Genomic DNA, 21,097 nt, shown 5'->3' on the forward strand with positions numbered 1-21,097 from the left:
AGGGGTCACTGAGTCGCACACATTCCGGGTTCTTATGCCCTATAACTTGATGTACCTCGGGATTAACCAAGTACCCAAAGACTGGGAGACCTTATATGTATACCCAGGATCCGCGAGACTCCGCGGAATCGTACGCTGTGCGTACCCACCCCCTTGCCCAAGAATCGTACGGTTTACAGAAGCAACCGGCGGCTCGCTAATAAGTGAAGAATGATGATGATGGACGACAATGACAACACCACGGCGACAATACCGAAACCGAAGAAGCGGAAACGACTGAATTTCGCCTGCAATTACTGCCGTGAGAGGAAGACGCGGTGCGACGAGCGCAAGCCGTCGTGCCACTCCTGCCTAGTGGCCGGGGTGAAATGCGTGACCATTGACAAACGCCGGCCCGGCGCTGACGTGGAGAGGCGGACGGCGGGCTCTCCACGGCAGAGTCCCGTCGTCTTTGACGAGGAGTCCACAGATCTTGATGAGCCACTGGGCGGTGGTTACCTTCCGTACTCCCGGCCGGGCCAGTCCAAAGCCCGGAGACTGAGTTCGGCCCTGTCAAAGTACTCTACCGACACAGATCACCTGACTCCGTTGTCCGCTACAGCAGGAGATGGCAACATTGGGCCGGAATCTATAGATCCACCGGCGGAGGGCGCATCGGGCCGCTACGGTGGTTTGTTGCCTTTGGTACCTCGCCTGAGGGGGAGCAACACGTTGGACATGTTCACAGGATGGCTCGACCTTGCGTTCTACAGGCTCGGTATTCCGCGCCTCCTTGGTGCAAACAGTGACGCAGAGTCGGGCAAGGAGAAGGCGCCACCAATTGCGCTATCGCTGGTACCACCTTCCTTACCTAGCAGAGATACCTGCCATGCTGCATTGCGGTCTTATTCCAATACCATCAACCAAATATTTCCTATGTTTGAGATGTCGCGGCTCGAAGAGCTCGTGGAATCAGCAATCAAATCAGCACCAGCCACCCTGTCTCATCTTGGGGATGTCGTATCGATCCTGCAATTGCATCTGGTAATGGTACTCGGATCCATCAGTGACGATGCTGTTTTGGAGCCTGAGCTAGCGACGCAGTATGTAAATTACTGCCAAACTATGCTTGGACATGTCCTCTCGGTCAGGTCACTGGAAGCTGTTCAATGCGCGTTCATGCTGGCCATCGCGCTTCGGCATCGCGACCAGATTTCGTCCTCCTGGCACGTCATCACTTTGTGCATCTCGATGGTGCAGTCTTTGGGCATTCACCGAAGGCGCACACCGAGTCGGAAAGACCCAGCCCCAATAGATGACGAAGGGGAACAGAAAAAGCGTCGAACATGGTGGAGCATATTCTCTTTCGAGAAGCTATTTGCATTCGAGTTCGGTCGCCCGTCCTTCATTCGAGATGCGGATTGCAACCAGATGGAACCGATCTTCCCACCAAATCCCCAGAGTGCCTGGTCGTTCCGTATCCTGACCAGCTTTGCTAGACTTCTTTCACAAATCAATGAAGCGGGGATCAGATGCCGAATAAGAGAGGAGAAGACTTCTCAACGAAATATTGAGGGTCTCATTCGGGACAAGATTAAACTGACCGGCGAAACCGTGTATTTGCTGATGCAATGGGCCGACAGCGTCCCCGAAAGACTCAGGCCAAGGTCGGATCTGATTTGTAGCCGTGACGAATTCCCTCTAGCATCGTTCATTTCTATCCATTACAATAATGCGTAAGTGTCAATCTCCATCACCACCAACATGGCATCCTGCTAACGTGCCCTGAGTGAAGCCTGATGCTGTTGTCTCGGAATAGCTTCCTCATCAGCAATGAGGCGATCAGGATGGCTGTCGAAAGGTATGCGGCGGGACAGCCCTGGAGCTCCGTTATCCAGAATGGACAGACAGCTGCTGCCAACTCGGCTCGCACCGTAATCAAGCTGCTTATAGATGGCCACGAGCTGGGCACGACACCGGCCTTGTCATCGCTGGCAACGCCGCTGCATGCGGTATACGTCTTAGCAGTCTACCTGCTAACTCATCCGGGTTCGAGATTGGCGAATTCGGACCTCAATGTAAGATATCTAACTTCGCGAAAAGAAGGTGTATCGCATGCTAACTTGGTCACAGCTGATGCACAATGCGGTCGATTTCGCCGAACAGCTGTATGAGAAGTACCATTCGGATCAGAAGCTCCATCGGGTACTTAAGTCCCTGACAGACCAGATTGGTGCTGCTGTCCAATCAGGGCAGTCCAAGTCTGATTTTAGAAGAACCAGTACAGCCTTCTCTCATGACATCACCACGTTTGGTAGTAAATACCCTAGCAGAGAATTGCCCGTGTTCAGCACGCCGCAAACTTCGAGGATGCCACCGTTGGAAACTACACCCGCAGTCGGCTCCGCAACGATGGAGGCGGCAGAGTTAGCCACGGGTAGTACCGGTGATCTGAATTTCCGGGACGTGGCTTGGCCAACGGGCACGGTGGACGAGATAGGCTGGGACTGGGATGATTTCAGTCAAGTATTTGACCTTAGCTTTGGGGAAATTCCAAACTGCCAATGAAATCCAACAATATCGATGAGGATAATGCCTGATACTAGCATTGTTACGTCTCAGAGTGTGAGCTGCTCCAGGGCTGTTTGCGCATCAGCAATATCAGAGTCGTTTGAGTGTTCCCGCCAATGGACCACAGTGCTCGTAAAAGCAGGGTAGAAATCTTCGTCATTGGGAAAATTGACCTTGTCGCAAAGCCGATCGAGCTCTTTGATCCTAGCCCATTCAGGGGACTCGGGATTGATGCAACTGCTGTTTCTCGTAAGCCAAGCTACTCTGTCATAGTAGTTAATTCGCAATCACCTTTCCCATGTATCCCAGCCTGTGCCAATGAAAAGCGCTGGAATATGGTTGGCGATGGCGTCCGAATAAGTGTCCTTGTAAAGGTGGATGCCGTAGAGAAATGTTTGTTCGCCAACAGACTCGTAGCCATGCGGCGAATCAACTATCTCATGATTCATACCCTCAAGAAATTCTCTGTCTGCCAGGGTGAAGTAAGGCTCTTGAAAAACGCAGCGAATTGGAGCATCGACGTGCTCATTCAGTATATCTACCACCGTCTGAAAGGCGGCAAGCTGCGCGTGAGTGCGACGTTTGACTTGCCATGATCCATCTGGAGGGTCAAAACTGCCAATACCCAAGCAGACTGCGTTGGAGGAGATGCGATCGGCGGCCCTAGATGAAATGATCTTCTTCAAATTCTCACAGCACGGCGAAGCCAACCACTGCTCCCGTATGCGTTGGTGATCCGCCTTGATCTCAGCAACAGTTAGGTATGAGTCTCTTGTTGGTTGAGGCGCTTGGACATCAGACTTGGTAACTGGTGGTGGGTGAGGATTTGGTTTTCGGTAGGCTCCAGGTCGACGTTTCTTGGCGACATAGGTCCATGAATCCTTTTCTTGAGGAGACTCCATAGCAAAGTGTACCACCTTGCACTGCTACCCCCTTGAGTTGATCTGGTGAACTAAGCACTTGAGCATCTGCAATTGCGATATGGTTGCAAAAAGTTTACCTAAGCTGGAGTCGGAACTACGTCCGCTAATTTTCCGACAAATGTGTATGGGTCCTCTCACTGAGGCCAGCCCACACCACTGCAGCTTCCTGGAAACCTTCCTATTACTGCCTGCTTGCTGACCACTGGTATGACGATCAGTTACGGTATTCAATTCAAAGTGATGTCAAATATAGATTGGCATCGTTGATCATACTCGATTGATGGACTTCAACTTCGTCCTGTCAATCAAAGCCTTGTGAGAAAGCAGCAGTGCAACAATCTGCGAGCCTTGCCGTGGGTGACATTTATTTTTGGGAACGTGATGCCGCCGGATAGCCGAGCGTAAGCTTGCTGCTCGTGGTGTACCTGATGATCTTGTGTTCTTTTCGAGAAGGGGTGCCAGATTCGATTGCTGCTAACTTTGCCGCTGCGGGGTGTCGAGTTGCATCTGGCAACGCCGCCAATGGTAAGATCATTACGCAGCACGAATGTGCAGTGGCATCACCACCAGGCTTGCACTCCAACCGGCTACCGCAGGAACAGATTAATCGCTTTGCTTGATGTGATGACCGAGCAGTTGGTTCTCTACTGGGCTGCATCCGAACGTGCCATGCCGAGACGTGACAGCAGCAACAATGGGTGGTGTATCAGCCCATTAGCCCATCTCGTCTAGGAACAAAGCAGCAAGCTGTCTGGATCTGATTCGAATGGAAGGAGGGTCCCTTCCCAAATATCCAGATTGGAGCAGGTTGCATATCGAATCGCGAACTGATGGCCGCCTCTGAAGAGGCCAAAAATAGTCTCCATACCACCCGTTGTGGGACACACGCTGCAACCCACCGCTGACTCGCACGAGCTCGTCTCCCAGATGGCGGGATGGGATTGGCAGATGGTCTTTGCAAGCGTTACTTCTGGGCGCTTATGTTTGCCTCGTCCCACCGCACGAAATGGCACACAATCAAGGGCAAATCTCGCAAGGCCCAGCCCCTCATGCGACGCTTATTGGCTAGTGGCCGACAGAACGACGGACGAATCACCGTTCTCAGCACCTCACCTCAGCGAGTCGCTTGGCTCTTGTAAGCGCCTGCTCATTGGTTCCACCGATCAACGACAGGGGGACCTCCGCCGGCGGCCACATCTTGCAGCTCAAACAGCTCTTTTGACTGGCTGCTGCCAGGAATCGAAATGCCGCTTGCACCTGTTGAGCTAAACCCTTGTCACATCCGGACCCTATCGGGCGGGGGCAACGTCCAATCCGCGTCCAGTCCTTGCAGCCCTTCGATATTGGGGAATGGATGTTGCTTCTCACGGGAAAATTGCCCATGCATATTGGCCATGCAGGTCAGCACCGGTTGGTTGGTTGATCACTTTCTCTCCGGGGGCCAAGTTTGCCTCGCTTGCTTTTGCAGTTACTATCTAAATGATGGGCTGTGTCGCTCCCGGCCTCCTTCCAGTCAGACCTTACTTACTTCTTCCATATTTCTTATACCCAAGAGTCTTGATCACCATAGTCCCTATCCCTAATATACAGCCCCGATAGAACGCTGCAAGATCGATTCAAAGGCCCGAGGAACGCTTCATTGCTTTTCTTCCACATTTGCTCAAGCGACACTTTACGGAAACCTCAGAGGAACGAGAAGTGCCGAATTCGCGGCAACAGCTCCGACGAAGACAAAAACGGCGCTACACTACGGTGATAGCTGGGCTTACTGCCATCCTCACACATAACCGTCTATAAAGTCGCCATTGCGACAACACACATTACAAAATGTTGGGCTCAGTATTCACGACACTGGTCTTGTCAACATTGGCAACGGCACATGTGATTCTTACATACCCGGGATGGAGAGGCAACAACCTGATTGAAAACGACACATACCCGTTCGGCATGCAATGGATGTATCCTTGTAAGTATACTCGGCAAAATGCGATTGCGCGCTGCCTACATTCTACTATACAATGAGCCTGGTGCTAACGACACTTTTCCTCCTCTGCAGGCGGTGGTATGGGCACATCGCGAAACCGAACCTTTTGGCCGACGCTCGGAGGCGCCATCGCCTTCCAGCCCGGCTGGTTCCAAGGTCACGACAAGGCCACCATCTACATCAACCTGGGCTTCGGCACCGACGGCCCGGACAATGGTCCCAAGAACATGTCCTTCACCATGGTGCCGCCATTCGGTCTCCTGGGGCCTTCTAAGGGCCCCTACCCGGGCACCGTCTGCCTGCCCCAGGTGCCACTTCCTCCCAACACCGTCATGAACCCCGGCGACAACGCGACCATCCAGGTCGTCGAGCTGGCCCAGCACGGTGCCGCGCTCTACTCGGTAAGTCGTCCACAATCCAAGTACTCCATGCGCTCATGACATTGTGCTAACATTCTGTTTATAGTGTGTTGACATCACCTTCGCTGCGCCCGGCGACCCGCGTATCGGCCACGTTAACGAGACCAACTGCTTCAACAGCACCGACCTCGGCTTCGCCGACATCTACACCATCACCACCAAGGAGGTTGGCGCCATCGTCAACGCGTCGACAACAAGTGCTGCTGCCAGCGTCCTCGGTTCGATACATTCGGCTGGCGCCTGGGCTGGCTACGTGCCCCTGGGTCTGGGTGCGCTTTGGCTCTTGCTCTAAACTGAGGGCATTCGAGTGACGGGGTTTCTCTTTTTTTTTAATTATACCAACAACTGCAAATATTTGTGGCATCTGCAGCGGCGTTCAGGAATCGATACCGTGGGATACTTTTTGGGTGGATATTTCTAGTGTCAATTCGTTCTCCAAGGTTTGCAGTGCCCAGAACGAATGAAGACTACTATCATTTACGAGAAACAAAATCAAAGAACAAGAATTTTCAATCCGTACACAGGGTTTCCAGAAGTATGCTCATTTTGACGATGTATATCACGCCTTTCCGGCTTTCGCCTGACTGTGAATTGTTACAATTGCCGCCATCTCTCTCTACAACATCAATCATGAAGTAAATGAATTTCGGTGCATTTCAAAGCGAGCAGTACACCCTCAAATCCAAAGAGCCCCTTTACTTTTTCCAACCGGAGTACACCACCCATTCCCACAACCCCGTCCAGCGACCCAGTAGGCCGCCGACGACGGTCACAGCAGCCGCCCAAACCCGAGACCGCCGCCCCTCAAGACACCATCCACTACACACATCAGACGATTGCCGTTCCTGCAGATGTCAGAGCCACGCCGTCATCCACCTCTGCCTCCTTACTAGACTAGACCAGGCCACCCCCGGCTGCCTAGTTCTCACACCAAAGACCGACCCACTGGTTCGGGTCGATGTACGACTGGACCGGGAAAAGGGCGGGCCACCCATATCGTTCTCTGCATTAGGGGAGGGGCTTCCGGATAACCCCTGAGGCCGTACCTCGAAACCAAATGGCCGCGCAAAGTGGCCGTCACATTTTCATCATGCTTTATGTCATGATTTGCAAATTCAGATAATGGATTGATCTGCTACTTATTGGCGGCGAGAGCCTCCGAGCAAGTGGGTTGTACAGGCATGCACGATTCTTGATCCTCTATAGTAGCTTAGTGACCAGTAGAAACGAGCCAAAACGCCTTCTGAAGATAAAGGGGCTTCATGCTAAGGATGTAATCATCTTATCATATTCATCGCATTATTTAGTTTTAATTCTAGCTGGCACAGGCGAGAGATACACATCCCGTATCCAGGGGTAAACATGCTTCCGTTTCTCTATTTTCGGTGAAACCCATCCCTGCGCCCCTGCTCACTTCGCTCACTGCAACAGAATGATAGTCTCAGCCGAAGCATCCTTCACTCGGGGGTCAGAGCTTCGGTCCTTCGCCATGGCGACTGCGGCGCTGAGTCCCTGGACCTCGTCCTTGCCGACGACGGTGACGAACGTGCCCGCCGCGACCGCAGCCCGGAACAAGACTTCTCCGTCCGACTGCTCGCGCAGAACCTGAGATAGTCCGGCCATGAATCTCTGCTGCACATCCTTGGGCACGCTGCCGCTCTGCTTAGAGGCCATAACTGAATAATTCATGGCCATGGTACTAAGCGCAAGGAGCATGTTGCGGTTATGGGGGCCGATGGGTTGCCCTCCCTTGATACCCAGGACCCGCTCCATCAGATCGGCAACACGTGGAGCTTCGGTTGATAGGAGCTTGCGGCCTTCCGAGGTGGCGAAGAGGTTGGCAACGGTACGGAAAGCCATCATCGCACAATTTTCGTTTGGCTGACTGCCGGCTGGAACACCGTCAAGGGCAGCAGCGCCCGCTATCTCGATGGCACTCCCTAGACCCGGCTTGCTATACTTCGCAACTAAAGGCGAGGTTGCTGTACAACGAAGAAGGTCGAGGGGGCAAGTCGGTCGGCATAGTCCCATTGAGTGCACATCATAACGAGAAGCTCGACGGCATCCTCGCTAGCAATCTGTTTGTTGGACTCTAGAGACTTGCGTAGTGTATCGAGGGAAGCCTGGGCTGTAGGGTTGAGAGAAAAGTCTTTCCGTCCCGCAGCAACGAGATTAGAGTTGATGGAGAGTATCTTCTTGAATATTGCTGTTATGGGTCAGCCGAGGAAGCACTAGTTGAACAAGGTTCGTCAACTTACGTTCATACTTAGCACTTGTAATATCCAAATACTCTTTTTGCGGTAGGTATCTACCATTGGTGGGCGCGGCGCCCTCGCCAGGGCGGTACCGTGATTCAGTACCCATGGGATCTGGACCACCACCACCCGACTCTCCAAGGGTAGCGCCCTGTGTGTTCTGGGTGATGAATTGCGCAACTTGGTCCATGTAATTGAGGGATAGCTCGTTGTCGTTGATGAACTTGGTGGCCGCTTCGAATGGGTTCTGCGAAAGATTGTACGGCAGTTTCAGAGAAGGTTGACCCTCCTCTATAGCCACATCGAATACGAAGTCGTACATTTTGCCTTGGTATTCGGTCTTTTTGCCAGAGCTGGAAGCTGAATCCACTACAGTACCAACATTGACCCAGCTTTGAGCACCCATGGACCAAGTGTGTGCAGTGATGGACCCATTGGTCTCTCGGATCATCTGGACCTGGCCCTCCTTGGTCCCCGATCTGGATTGCAGGAATTCTGGCCCTGGGAGCTTCTCCTTGTTGATATCACCCATTTGCTGCTGCGGTATAGATGACGTCTTGACGGCCTCCTCAAACATCTGCGCGACCTCTGCACTGGCAACACGCTCGGTGCTTCTCGTGAATACGCGAGCAATACCGTCGCTTGTGCCAGTCACCATATCGCCACTCTCAGGGCACACTGCAACAGACCAGACTGAGATGGCCGGATGTGTGATTGTCTGGATACAGTCGAACCCATTCCACACGCGAACTGTTCGGTCCTCGGCAGCGCTAACGATCTCGCCCGTGGGCAAGGTAGCCAGACGATACACAAAACTGTCATGGCCACGCAGCTCACCCACCTGTTGACCGTTAAGCTTCCAGAGTCGAATGATGCCGTCATTGTGGGAGCTGGCGATTTCGGCGCCGCTAGCATGGCCAGCGGGCACCTGGCAAAGGCCGCGCACGACGTCGGGAGTGACGATTGTGGATCGAGGCGAAGCTTGACCACCTGTTGCTTGTCGTAGATCGAAAATTCGAATGTTCTTGTCCGCGCATCCTGTGACGACCATGGTTTCGCTCAGAGGCAAGACATCCCACACCGCACCCTCGTGGCCGCCAAGTGTCACCTCTGACTCCCACTTCTTGGTGCTCCAGACACGGCCAGTGTGATCCCAGCTCCCAGAAACAACATATTCGCCATTGGGTGCGGCAGCTAAGGAACAAACGTTATTGGCATGGCCGGGGAGGAGACGTTCGGCGTTGTCGGACAATGTAGCCGTGGGCTTCCGGACATCTAAGCAGGGATCCTTGCCGCCAGAGACGACCAGCCCCTCGGGGTATTCTGATGATGGGGGAATGAACGTGACCGAATTGACATATTCGTGTATCTGGTTTGCGATCGTGGGCTCAAAGGAAGGGGGGTTCGTAGAGGAGCGTCGCCATGCCCTGACAGTGTGGTCTCTCGAGGCCGAAAGTACTAGATCGGACTTGGGAAACACCAAGTCACGGACCTAGGAATCCCAAATGTTAGAGGATGGACTGTACGGGCTGGTGCGACAATGCACAAGGGAATGCAAACCTACGTCGCTTTCGTGTCCAACGAGCTGTGCGGACAGCTTGAAGTCGGCCATATTTGGTTGATGGAAGCTGATGACAGCTGTTCCTCAACAGCAGCTTGGTGCAGTTTGGCGGGGTTCACTTGCTGCTGCTGCCGTGGATTGATCGACTGACGTATCTATGTATTTCAGGCAGTGACGGAATTCAAGCCAAGCAAGTCAATCAAGTCCGATTGTGGAGGGGATCGGGCTTGGTGGATGCGAATAAAAGAAAGAAGGATTAGCCAAGAGTAACCAGTGAATGTATCTACTATCTTGGATTTAAGGTAATCGCAGGTTGGCAACTGTTACAGGAGCGAAGTAATGAAGTGCTGTAGAAGCGCATCGAACACTGACAGCATGACTGCGAGGTGGTGCTCACTGTAGCATCCTAGCTGTTCGTGCATCATTCCAAAGCTAGCACCCCAGTCGCTACTTACATAATCGAATCGGTGTTCACCCCCCCTTCCCCCTCAAGATTGAGGCAAGGTGAGCTCAAAAGGGAACTCGGTGAACCATATCCGAGGTCTGCCACTGCTACCAGCTACTTAGTATTCTGCCACTGCCACTGCCACTGACACGCTGCCCCGCGGTCCATCCACGTAAAGTTAGATGGTTTCACTAGAACCAGAAAATGGGAAAGTGCAATGCTACCAAAAAAATAGGGATCAAAGTTCTGATCTAGTGATCAAAGCAACAAGGCTCTGGACAACTATTTCCACTTTGTCCTGTTTCAGGGTCCAGCCTCGCCAACTCCTTGACTCTCTGTGGAATTTTTGGACCTTGACTCGCTAATCCATTTTCCCCTTCATTTCTTCAAATCCGCATCACACACCTATCCTCTTCTCCCCCTCTGTGTGTGAGCGTGTGTGTGTTCTTGGAATCATCAGACCGTGTTTATGCTCCAATTTTGACGAACCTCTCTTTTTTGACGACGACCACGACTATTTCTCTTGCACGATACGATACCATCCGAACTTTACCTCATATCGCGTTCTAAAAATTCGGCGACCCTGATCCCAACCCTATATTCACTGCGCAGATCACAGCGGTTTCTCCATATCGCCATCCCTGGTGGTAGAAGAATCCTGTCACGATTGCTTTGGTCCGACCGAACCATCTAAGCCTCGCTATTATTTCAATCACGATCCAACACCAGTCGGCCAAGTCAAACGCAACGATTCTGGCTCTTCAACTATAGACCCGCCGAGTCGAATAACACAAGCATATAAAGACCACCGTATAGACAGATCCAAACCCTGCTCGCGCAGACAAACACGCAATGGCTACCGATGCACCAAGACAGTGCGTCCCTCTGACTTGCCACGGTCATTCTCGACCTGTACCGCATATCAGCTTCTCCGCATTGACAGACGAGGGCACCTATTTTATGATTTCAGCTTGCAAAGGTATGAGTGTCTTCAAGTTGTTTTCCACATCTGGCATTATTGGTAGCTGATCGACCACCCGCAAACAGATGGCAACCCGATGTTGCGAGACGGTATTACTGGCGACTGGATCGGCACTTTCATCGGCCACAAGGGCGCTGTTTGGCAGGCGAGATTGAGTCACGACGCTTCGGTCGCCGCGACCGCCTCAGCTGACTTCACCGCCAAGGTTTGGGACACCCACTCGGGCGAGTGTCTCTGGACTCTGCAGCACGACCACATTGTTCGCGCCGTCGCATACCCCCCGATAACTCAGACCTGATCGCAACAGGTGGAATGGAGAAGAAGCTGCGAATCTTTGACCTTACCGACTCCCCGAAACCCGTCAACGGAACCGATGCCCCCGCGACTAAAACCGTTTCTACTAGCATGGCCTTCGAGATCGGAGCAGGCATTCACACTGCGAACATCAAGTTCATTGTTTGGACCCAGGACCCCAATGTTCTGGTTACCGCTTCAGGCAACACGTTGCGCTGGTTTGACTTGCCCAGCCGCCGCGTCATCAAAGAGGAGGCTCTGGACGGTGAAATCGGTTCGTGCGAGTTCTTCGCCCCTGCGCATAAGATTCGAGAGCAATCCGACATTGGCCAGGGTCTCCCCGTCTTAGGCGTTGCAGCTGGCAAATCCGTCTACTTCTGGGGCGGAATTCGTGCGACAGAGGAGCTCAAGCGTCAGAAGATGGACTACACTGTTGCCAGCGTCGCTATAGACACCAAGGACAAGAAATTTATTGTCGGGGAGGACATCCCAGCCACCTGGGCAAGAGTGTATCGGTGGGATGACGGCAGCGAGCTTGGTGAGTACTACACTGTCTCCAGCCGGAACATATGCACTAACTGTTCTTTAGATATCCACAAGGGTCATCATGGTCCTGTTTGGTCCATCGCATATGCGCCCGATAACAAACTTTACGCAACAGGCTCCGAAGACGGCACTATCAAGTTGTGGAAGAACTGCGATGGTTCCTACGGCCTCTGGAGACAGAATGGTGCCACCGGTGATGCAAAGGGTGCCGAATAGGATGGCCGATCCTTTCTTGACGGATATGCACTTCCCAGTTCTACTGCTGCTTTTATGGCTCGCAGAGGCTTCCAAGGCCTCGTCAACGGTGCACTGAACTCCTTAGCAACCAATAGCACGACTGGTCCCTAGAAAGGACAGAACGCTCTTTCCGACCCGCCTGTCGGCCAAAAGGGGGAATATATACATAATCAGAAGGAGAACCAGCGGGAGAACCAGCAGGGGAACTAGAAGGAGAACCAGCAGTACACTTGGAAGGCGAATCGGAAAGAAAATAAGAAGAAGAAGGCTGGAGTCACCTGGGCGATGGTGGTGACCAAGCCCAAGAAAAAGGACCAGGATGGCAAATGAGTGTTCCATATACAGGCCTGCCCTGTCATTGCCATTGTCCAAGTTCACGGTGAATACTGGACAACTCAGCAACGATATCGGCAACTGAGTTCTTCGAGTGCAGCCAGATGTATCTGATTAGAAACATCATCTTACAGCGGATTTGGTATCTACTATTAGGGGTGCCAATAGCGATTCTGTTCACCTTCAATCCATCCACCAACTAGGACACAATGCGTGTCACCAGAAAATAAAAACATTATTACAAAGTCACTGCACTATTTAGCATGTATTGTCCCCCCACCGTGAAGTGATGCAAGTCGATGCCTTGTATTGATGGTGATATTTGGATGCCAGCCGTCGTGCTGTCCACCCCTTTATTCAGCTAATTGCAGTTCCAATTACGAGCAAACCAGCCTCACAAGTAGCCTTACAGTGTAATCTTGATCGGAGTTTAAATATGCTTTTACATTATCCCATGATCGAATGCTTGCTCCTTTTATGTGCAATGAGAGCCAGACTAGTCATCATGAGCTGTGATTGGGGATGGCTACAGCCTGATACCCTTCCCGGGGATAGTGCAAGTGAGGTTTGGCGATCTCGCCTTCGTGTACTGCATTTTCGAAAGAGACTCTAGCTGATAATATTGGCAGATCAAATTCGTAAATGGTTTAATGGGCAACTTACGATTGTAAGAGACCTTCTCTGGATACATATAGGTCGTTGGCGTGTAGATGACGGGTCTCCGGACTCTGTGTAGGGCCTTTCTTTGTTTGCGCTCTCCCCTATTGGAGCTTGATCATCAGGCGGTTTTTCGGGGACGTAGCTTATGGGACCTCTTTTCTTTTGGCATTATTTGCTGGAGGATATATGTTAGGTATATTTGAATCGAATCTTTTTTACTCGTTTCAAATTGGTGCCAAAACACCATATTCATGGACTTTAATGGCGCCGATGAGAAGATTGGATTTTGTCCACTGGCGTATCTTGTCAAGACTTCACAGTCCAACAAATACCCATCGTCTTGGTAACAGGACAGTCAGTATATTTCCCGTCATTCCGATATATGGGGTGCGACTGACCCCATCATCAAATTATTCATTTCACTTCGGCATGCGCTTTCATCTTTAGACTACAGTTGTGAGGATCTCGCACTTTCCTCCCGAGCACCGCCATTACGTCTTCAAAATCGAACGACCTTTCCTGCCGCAACCACTGGACTTCATTAAATCAATGTTCTGTTACCTTCCTTCCCTTGGGATAGTCTTGATAAAATGGTTCCATTAAACCAATCGCCACTCACCTAACTGGTGCCTACCCTGGTTGGAATCGTGCCTTCCACTCACTATCCCATTGGATACAACTTTGGTATGTTATCATTATCCCAGTCCCGACTTCCTCATCCAGTGGTCGATATAGTTCCTTCCATTTGACTTCTACCCTCCTCCCATGCATCAAGCCCATTTATCCCAATGGAAATTGATCCAGTGCTTCCACATGTCTCTCCCTCATCCCATTCAATACCTCTCTTCTTCAACCACATCTCGTGACGATGTGGCCCAACCGAAGGCAGAAGCGTCCTGAGGAGTATTCCACCAATCCCAACACTATCCGAGCCCGCAGACGCAAATCTCGCCTCAGTCCTTTTTCCAAAGAGGTTGAGCAAGCGAAAGCTTCTGACTCCAAGGCCGTGACCCGTGCTTGGAAGCAACGTACTGATACCGACGTGTACAAGATGTCTTCTGAAGACGAACGTAAGATCATTCTCGCAAACGTCGAGAAGGAAGTAATGGATCGTCGGTGCGTATATGGCTCTCTCTCTCTACCTCATCTTGGTATCACTGGGTCTAACTGTTGAAGCCGCAGTCGACAGAAGGGACTCGACGCCGACACCAAAATCGGCCGATTCATGAATCGCACCCACACCCACGCCCCCCCTAACTCTCTTGATCCGGCCATTCGTTCATCTACTCCCACCACGATGCAGCCAGTCGCCCCCATGCATACTGGAAGCGTTAGCCGCTACGCCACCCCTGGCTCGGCCATGCCCTACGTCATGCCCAGCGTTGAGGGTCGAGCTGCTGCCGAGACTCCCTTCCAACCCTTGGGCCCACCGTCTGCTCATATCCGACACATTCAGTCTCACGGTCTCAACTTCTACCAGTATCCTCAAGAGCATGAGCCCGCCTCGCCGTACAATAACATGCATGTCGGAATTGCCCACCAACAAGAGGCTGCTAGCAACGCCGCCATGGCCCATAGGCATCTGGTAGAACTCGATAAGGCCGTCAAGGACCTGAGCGATAACCTGGTGGTCGCCAACGCAACGATTGCAGCTCAGCAGGACCGCCTGGACCGCATGTCCAGCCGCATGGAGGCTTTCGACAACGCCGTGGCTGGTGTAGAGAAGGCCGAGGGCGCATTTCTCACGCAGAATAACAAGGTAGATGCTGCAGTTCGAGGCATCGAGAGCATCGCCAATCTTGCTGCCAGTGTCGCCAATGATATCATTGGTGGTCGTCCTAACGGAGTAGTCGACGGTCCCAATGGAGTAACCGATGCCGACAATGGCGACACCGGTGGCCCTTCCAGTGGTCCGGAGGGGGATGAGAGTGAGGGTATGAGTGACTAAGTCATCGCATGCGAAATAGTTATCTTGTTGCGTTGACCTTCTACATGGTCATGGATATCTCCAGTTGTGGCATCAGATTTGGTGGGCCGGCATAGTGGCTTTTGATGGAGCATCATGTTACGATTGAGATAATGGTTTAAATAACCTACATGCCAAGGGCGACGCGAACATTTCGGGAATTACGCCTTTTTTTAAACTTATTAGCTTGGGACATAAGGTTAGAAGGTTACCTATCACAGATCAATTGCAAGATCTTATGATAAGCTGGTTTCGTCTTATATCTGCTGTGTGCTTTAGTTGCCGGCTTGGCACGTGGGTGTGTTGTTGGCGTCCAGCGACTCTACTATGCGGCTCTCTCGGATACCCGGCTTTTGCTGACCTGCCGTTCTGGGCAAAGCTTGGCCCTAACAAGACGCAACTACAGGGACGGCTGCTCATCATTACTGGAGAAACCATATATGCCTGGGCATACAATATGCATTGCGGCCGGGATATCACGCATATTTGTTTACAGCCTGCCTTCAGTGGCTAGCGCACCCAGCTGGAAGGATAGCTTTTCTGGGGGAATTTGGCCAGTGAGAGACAGGGCCCTCGGCATGTGTTGACTGGATGTATCGATCGCCCATATTGCCCATACCCGTCTGGGCACCGATTGCGACGGGGCATACAGCTAGCTATTGTGGAATACCTTTCACGGGGCGAAATGCAAGGCATTCTGCTTGAAGGCTTTACCCTACAATGACCGGCTGCTCTCTCCATAGGCTGACTCCGCGCAGTGTAACGATCCCATTCGAGGCAGAGTCCTAGCACCACGTGCCCTGCGAACCGGCGGCGTAAGCATTCACCTGCCCAATCAATTGCTTGTTGAAGAATATGACGCCGATCGCCAGCTTGCAAAGTCTCGAAGAGCTGCTCTACTTAAATCTCTCAATCCCTTTTCTTATCAAACCCAGGTTGTCAATTAGGAGAAACGACCCCTAGCTCAACCCGAACATTGCTGGGCCCTTCAGAGACACGATGCTCACCCGCTCTCTCACCACTCTAGCGGCTGCTGCCGTCGGCCTTGTCGCGGCTGCGCCGGGCGTTGAGCTGCATCAGCTCAACGGCGACTGGAAGACCAAGATCAAGAACGTTGTCGTCCTGGTCGAGGAGAACCGCTCGTTCGACACTTTCTGCGGCGGCTTGACCTACAACCCCAAGATTGACGGTCTCCTGCACCACAACTATTGCAACTCTATGTGCGTGCGATTGATGCGGCGTGTACTTGATCACCTTGGCTTTAACTAATGGGCGTTCCAGGAATGCGTCGGATCCTAAGCAGCATGCTGACGTCTGCGCGGAGGCCCTGGCTGCTGATGTCGCCAAGGATGACCCGAACCACAGTATTAGCGGCGTCAACATGCAGTGTAAGTGATCACCTGGAATTCATGCAAACCCCATGTTGACCACACACACAGTGTTTAGCACCTGGCACCCAAATGAAGAGCTCGTCAATGGTGCACCGGCCTGGAAGTACGAGAACATGAGAGGGTAGGTTTTGGTCTCAATTGTTAGTCGAAATACGCATTGATGTGATCCCATGGATTAACTTGAGGAACCCCTCTACAGCTTCGTGACGGAGCAAGCCGTGGCCTACAAGACCGGCGACAAAAGCCGAGCGGCAGAGGCCATCAACTACTACACCCCGGAGCACATCCCGGTTTTCAACGCCATTGCCGAGAACTTCGTGCTCTTCGACCGCTGGTTCTGCTCCGTGCCGGGGCCGACCAACCCTAACCGCGCCTACATCACGTCGGGCACCAGCCACGGCCACGGCCGGAACGACGACGCCTTTGGCGAGTACGGCCTGCCCCAGAAGAGCATCTTCGAGCAGCTGTCCGAGAAGAACATTTCGTGGATCAACTACCAGAACAGCACCACCGGCCCTGGGTAAGTGTCCAATTACACCTCTGATTGTATCCGCTTTTTGACAAGACGGCGACTGACGATTGCGCAGCAAGGGCTTCCTGCCCGACGCCGACTTCTACGAATGGACGGCCCGCAGCGGCGCCAACGTGACCAACGTGAAGCCACTGCAGCAGTTCTACGCCGACGCCGCGGCCGGCACCCTGCCTCAATTCACCTACATCAACCCGGAGTGCTGCTCGTACCAGTCGTATCACCCGCCGTCGCCCATCAACCTGGGCGAGGAGTTCATCAAGGGCATCTACGAGGCCGTGCGCAACTCGCCGCAGTGGGACGACACGCTGTTCGTCCTGACCTTCGACGAGCACGGCGGGTTCGGCGACCACGTCCCGCCGCCCGTGAACGTGCCGGATGGCGGCGACGGGTTGAAGTACACGGAGAAGGCCGCCGATGGGAAGAACATCACCTTCGGGTTCACCCGCCTGGGCCCGCGCGTGCCTACTATCCTCATCTCGCCGTGGGTCGCGAAGGGGGAGGTCGAGAATAAGGGGGCGAACAACGGTGGCGAGTACACTCACACCAGCATATTGGGATTCCTCTCGGAGCTCTGGGGGCTTGAGAAGTTGACGCCCCGTGTCGAGTGGAGCGCCACGTTTGAGCACCTCATTCTGCCGTCGCGACGGGCGGACGAGGATTCGCCTCGGAAACTGCCAGATCCGGTGGTTTGGTAAAGGGTTGTTGGTGGTAATTGGCACCCCTGTCAAGTTCAGTGAATAACCAATGCAACATCTGGCTTTCTCTTTCCAAGATAAGAACTATCATAATAGGAATTTGAATCATACAGTTGAGGAGATAGCTCCCAATCGACGAGTCGATCAAGTTTGAATAAACGGCTGAGTGTTGGGTTATCATACACCTTCAGTTGGTCAAGGACCATTGCAACCCCTGAGTTCCATCGTTCATCATTATTTCAAATGAAATACCACATCCTCCTTGCCACTTTTCTCATGCTCCAACACCGCTTTGCCATGCATGAGGCCGTGGATGTAACATACCTCAATAAACTCATAGTAATCCACAGTATCACCCTCCTCTCTCGTGCACGGGGCCGCAAGATGACGGGCCATCTGCAGCCATACAGCACCGCCACCACATCGCCCTTCAGCATATCCCTCGGCCCCAGCCCGATATTCCCGCCCGCTTGGGTCCGGAAAAAGCGCCGTTCCTGCGTCGCGTACGTGACGTCGTCGTCGTATTCGACGAGAGCAGCCCACTCTTCCTCGGTGAATTCCGGCTCGACGCCGAAGGGCAGATGGGTGTAGGGATTCGTGGGGCCGAAGCGCACGTTCTCGTAGCGCGGCCGCGCTTTGTGCTTGAGGAGGAAGTCGGCCCAGGTCAGGACCTTGCTGCGCGCGTACTCGGGCGTGAGGGTGGGTATGAGGGCGTCCCCTTCCATGATGTAGGCGGTCCGTTCCGCGATGAGCGCGTAGCCCATGACTTCGGGCTCGGCGCGGATGACGTCGATGTGGATGGGGGAGCCCGTCTTTTTGAAGAGTTTGCGGAACCTCTGGGGGTCGCCGTTCATGGTGCGAGTCCTATCCGTGACTCTGTCGACGATTATGCCTGTGAGGCTTAACACGTCGGGGTCGGTTATTGTGCTCGTGATCGTGGTTGGAACTTCGCGTTTGCCGACCCTGTTGTCGGCGGCATACAGGGTAGGGTTCAAATTAGCGGCACACTTGAACTTTGAGGTGTTAAGGTGCCAGGGCTCCACCCAGGATGGTATGTTTGTGGTTTCGTACGCGGTGGCGGGGCGGTGCCGGATCAGGCGTAGGAAGTCCAGGTTTTCGCCTTGCTCGATGATGTACCTGCTGGTGTCGCGCATGACAGCTTCGACTGGCTTGTTGTAGTCCGGGGTCAGGAGCTCTGGCATGGGGCCCTTGAGCCCGGCGATATCCTGGTAGAGACCGAGGACGCCGTAGACAAAGTCCCGCGGGTTCGTGGCCTGGAAGGTCAAGAGCTTGTCCAATATGATATCCATCGATTTGCCGTCCCTCCTGTGACCCAGGTCGTACATTCGGCTGCAGTTTAGTAGACCAATGTATTTATTTATAGGGCGCAGGTTAAGTAAGGGTGATTTGTAATAAATCCACGTTGCGCTGAGCAGGAGCTTCTTGAAGTCCATCTTGCGCGAGCCGACATGGACCATGCCTTTGGGAGCTAAGATGGCTTCTTGTATGATCTAGCAAAAAGACGACTTGTTTAGCTCAACATACTCCGGTAGGAATCCTCCAGTGGATGTACTTACCCATACACGCTCGAACCAAGGACTCGAGAAGAAGTCGATCAAGTGATGCTTAATGACAGGAAACCCGAGCCCACTAGTCGGCAACGTCCGGGACGTAATCTCGTCAAAGTGGGCAAAGTTGTCGGTATCATTCTTCGCGTGTATGTAAGCGGTTGTTAGTATGAAGAAGCAATACTGCGTCACCTCGTCGTTGCCTTCGCCGAGCCAGATGAGGTTCTGTGCCGTCTTGGAGTAGATTTCCTTCATGAGTGCCACCTGCTTCCCGCGTTCGCCCGCGTCGTCCTGGTTGATGCAGATGGCGTCGATCCAGACCGTGCGGTCTTCCTTGGGCTTCCGCATGCGCCGCAGGACCGTCGCGGAGCTCAGGGGCACCACCATCTCCAGGCCGTCCAAGAAGATGGCGCCCTTCTTGGACGCGTCGCCCCAGCAGTACGAGATGGTCTCGTACGGCGGCCGGTCCTGTGTTCCATCCTTCAGGGAGGCGTGCACTAGCTGGCACTTGACAGGCTCGTCGCCCTTGCCCGCCTGCAGGATGAGTAGGCGAAATTCGACGTTTTCGCTGTCCAGGGGCCGATAGAAGTCGGCATTGTTCCCGTCGTCGCCCATATCCGAGACCTTGTCTGCCATATTCATAACTCGTAACAGACTTGCGACGTTCAATCTATATCGTTGCTGGAGACTGGCACAAATTGATACAGATCACCCAAAAAGTAATGAAGAAGGAAAGGCTTCATCATTTCTTTAAAATAGGAAGCATCTCAATTGATATAGACCATGGCAATCATATACGACACATGCATCGTGGCACAGTTGCCTCTATCGACCCATCCAGGCGTATGAAGATGATGTCAGCAGCATGGGTTTATTGCTAGTGCGTATCCCAGCGGCTAGGGTCTTACTAAAAAGGGGCTGAGTCCAACTAGGAGGCAGCCCACCTACGATCGTACGATCAACAAAAAATATCCTGGAATAACTCTGACGACAGATGATTCTTTAAAGTGTCAAATAATAACTCCTAGACATCTCGTGATTAATTTTGAAGCGGCTTCTCTATCATGAATTTGTTGATCAAGGTGTTGTAGCGACGCCGACAACTAGGTCGATAACGAGAGTATAACAGGAACGACGACAAGGTCAACGACGACGAGGTCGACGACATGGTTGACGATATATCCCGGTGATGCTGGAAATGGGGGCGATACGATAAACTCCCCGATGAGAGTGTCTATTTTCCCTCCGTAGGGATGATATGGGCGTCCGTGTGGTCGGGCTATGCCGGCTGTCAGATTAAGCCGCTGTCTAGTATATGCTGTATGCACTATAGCTGGAATGTGTAGAGTCTCGCTTGCTAATAATAAATGAGACAAACCGATCATGATCCTAGAAACATAGGGCAAACGTCCATGCTCTGTCCAGAAAGGACGATGCCAACTTTGCTCATGCCTGGACACTGATGCCTGGAAAATGCATATTGGGGGAGTTATTAAGGTGTCAGTAACTTGGCATCAATCGTGTGTCGTTCGCCTCTGAAATAATATGGGAATCTACCTCTCTGGGTACTTGGATAATAAGCGATCATAGGCTTGTCAACCTTTCAAACGAACGCCCATTGCTGCATCGTGATATTTGACCCTTTAGTAGTAGCACAAACTCGTAGAATTTGGAAGCCCTCTACATATGACATTCAGCTACAGCCGGCGGAAGACTTCCTTAAGAACACATCAAGGGAACCTAGATCTATACCTGT

The 21,097-nt window shown here is 52.6% G+C and overlaps 9 protein-coding genes across 9 annotated transcripts; 5 read left to right on the forward strand and 4 right to left on the reverse strand.

Moving 5' to 3' along the window:
• Positions 1–213: 213 nt before the first annotated feature.
• On the forward strand, positions 214–2,547 carry PG998_012283 (uncharacterized protein; the record flags this gene model as incomplete). Its single annotated transcript, XM_066879099.1, has 3 exons — positions 214–1,715; positions 1,799–2,057; positions 2,113–2,547. 3 exons carry the CDS (start codon positions 214–216, stop codon positions 2,545–2,547), a joined length of 2,196 nt encoding a protein of 731 aa, XP_066725483.1.
• A 50-nt stretch (positions 2,548–2,597) lies between these two features.
• On the reverse strand, positions 2,598–3,452 carry PG998_012284 (uncharacterized protein; the record flags this gene model as incomplete). Its single annotated transcript, XM_066879100.1, has 2 exons — positions 2,598–2,787; positions 2,842–3,452. 2 exons carry the CDS (start codon positions 3,450–3,452, stop codon positions 2,598–2,600), a joined length of 801 nt encoding a protein of 266 aa, XP_066725484.1.
• A 1,848-nt stretch (positions 3,453–5,300) lies between these two features.
• PG998_012285 (gpi anchored protein) lies at positions 5,301–6,168 on the forward strand (the record flags this gene model as incomplete). Its single annotated transcript, XM_066879101.1, has 3 exons — positions 5,301–5,439; positions 5,530–5,858; positions 5,923–6,168. The coding sequence occupies 3 exons, from the start codon at positions 5,301–5,303 to the stop codon at positions 6,166–6,168; spliced, it is 714 nt and encodes a 237-aa protein (XP_066725485.1).
• Positions 6,169–7,295: 1,127 nt separating this feature from the next.
• Positions 7,296–7,739, reverse strand: PG998_012286 (phospholipase A-2-activating protein; the record flags this gene model as incomplete). Its single annotated transcript, XM_066879102.1, has 1 exon — positions 7,296–7,739. The coding sequence occupies one exon, from the start codon at positions 7,737–7,739 to the stop codon at positions 7,296–7,298; it is 444 nt and encodes a 147-aa protein (XP_066725486.1).
• A 104-nt stretch (positions 7,740–7,843) lies between these two features.
• PG998_012287 (ubiquitin homeostasis protein lub1) lies at positions 7,844–9,743 on the reverse strand (the record flags this gene model as incomplete). Its single annotated transcript, XM_066879103.1, has 3 exons — positions 7,844–8,082; positions 8,135–9,623; positions 9,696–9,743. The coding sequence occupies 3 exons, from the start codon at positions 9,741–9,743 to the stop codon at positions 7,844–7,846; spliced, it is 1,776 nt and encodes a 591-aa protein (XP_066725487.1).
• A 1,246-nt stretch (positions 9,744–10,989) lies between these two features.
• Positions 10,990–12,175, forward strand: PG998_012288 (uncharacterized protein; the record flags this gene model as incomplete). Its single annotated transcript, XM_066879104.1, has 4 exons — positions 10,990–11,116; positions 11,185–11,378; positions 11,438–11,951; positions 12,003–12,175. 4 exons carry the CDS (start codon positions 10,990–10,992, stop codon positions 12,173–12,175), a joined length of 1,008 nt encoding a protein of 335 aa, XP_066725488.1.
• A 1,882-nt stretch (positions 12,176–14,057) lies between these two features.
• On the forward strand, positions 14,058–15,137 carry PG998_012289 (uncharacterized protein; the record flags this gene model as incomplete). The annotated part of the gene is made up of 2 exons (XM_066879105.1): positions 14,058–14,305; positions 14,372–15,137. 2 exons carry the CDS (start codon positions 14,058–14,060, stop codon positions 15,135–15,137), a joined length of 1,014 nt encoding a protein of 337 aa, XP_066725489.1.
• Positions 15,138–16,154: 1,017 nt separating this feature from the next.
• On the forward strand, positions 16,155–17,773 carry PG998_012290 (non-specific phospholipase C2; the record flags this gene model as incomplete). The annotated part of the gene is made up of 5 exons (XM_066879106.1): positions 16,155–16,375; positions 16,437–16,543; positions 16,595–16,667; positions 16,746–17,066; positions 17,134–17,773. 5 exons carry the CDS (start codon positions 16,155–16,157, stop codon positions 17,771–17,773), a joined length of 1,362 nt encoding a protein of 453 aa, XP_066725490.1.
• Positions 17,774–18,012: 239 nt separating this feature from the next.
• On the reverse strand, positions 18,013–19,977 carry PG998_012291 (Heterokaryon incompatibility protein 6- OR allele; the record flags this gene model as incomplete). Its single annotated transcript, XM_066879107.1, has 2 exons — positions 18,013–19,284; positions 19,351–19,977. The coding sequence occupies 2 exons, from the start codon at positions 19,975–19,977 to the stop codon at positions 18,013–18,015; spliced, it is 1,899 nt and encodes a 632-aa protein (XP_066725491.1).
• Between the last annotated feature and the right edge of the window lie 1,120 nt (positions 19,978–21,097).

Source organism: Apiospora kogelbergensis, assembly GCF_038363985.1.
Source record: "Apiospora kogelbergensis strain CBS 113332 chromosome Unknown utg000008l_segment0_segment0, whole genome shotgun sequence".
Taxonomy (NCBI): domain Eukaryota; kingdom Fungi; phylum Ascomycota; class Sordariomycetes; order Amphisphaeriales; family Apiosporaceae; genus Apiospora; species Apiospora kogelbergensis.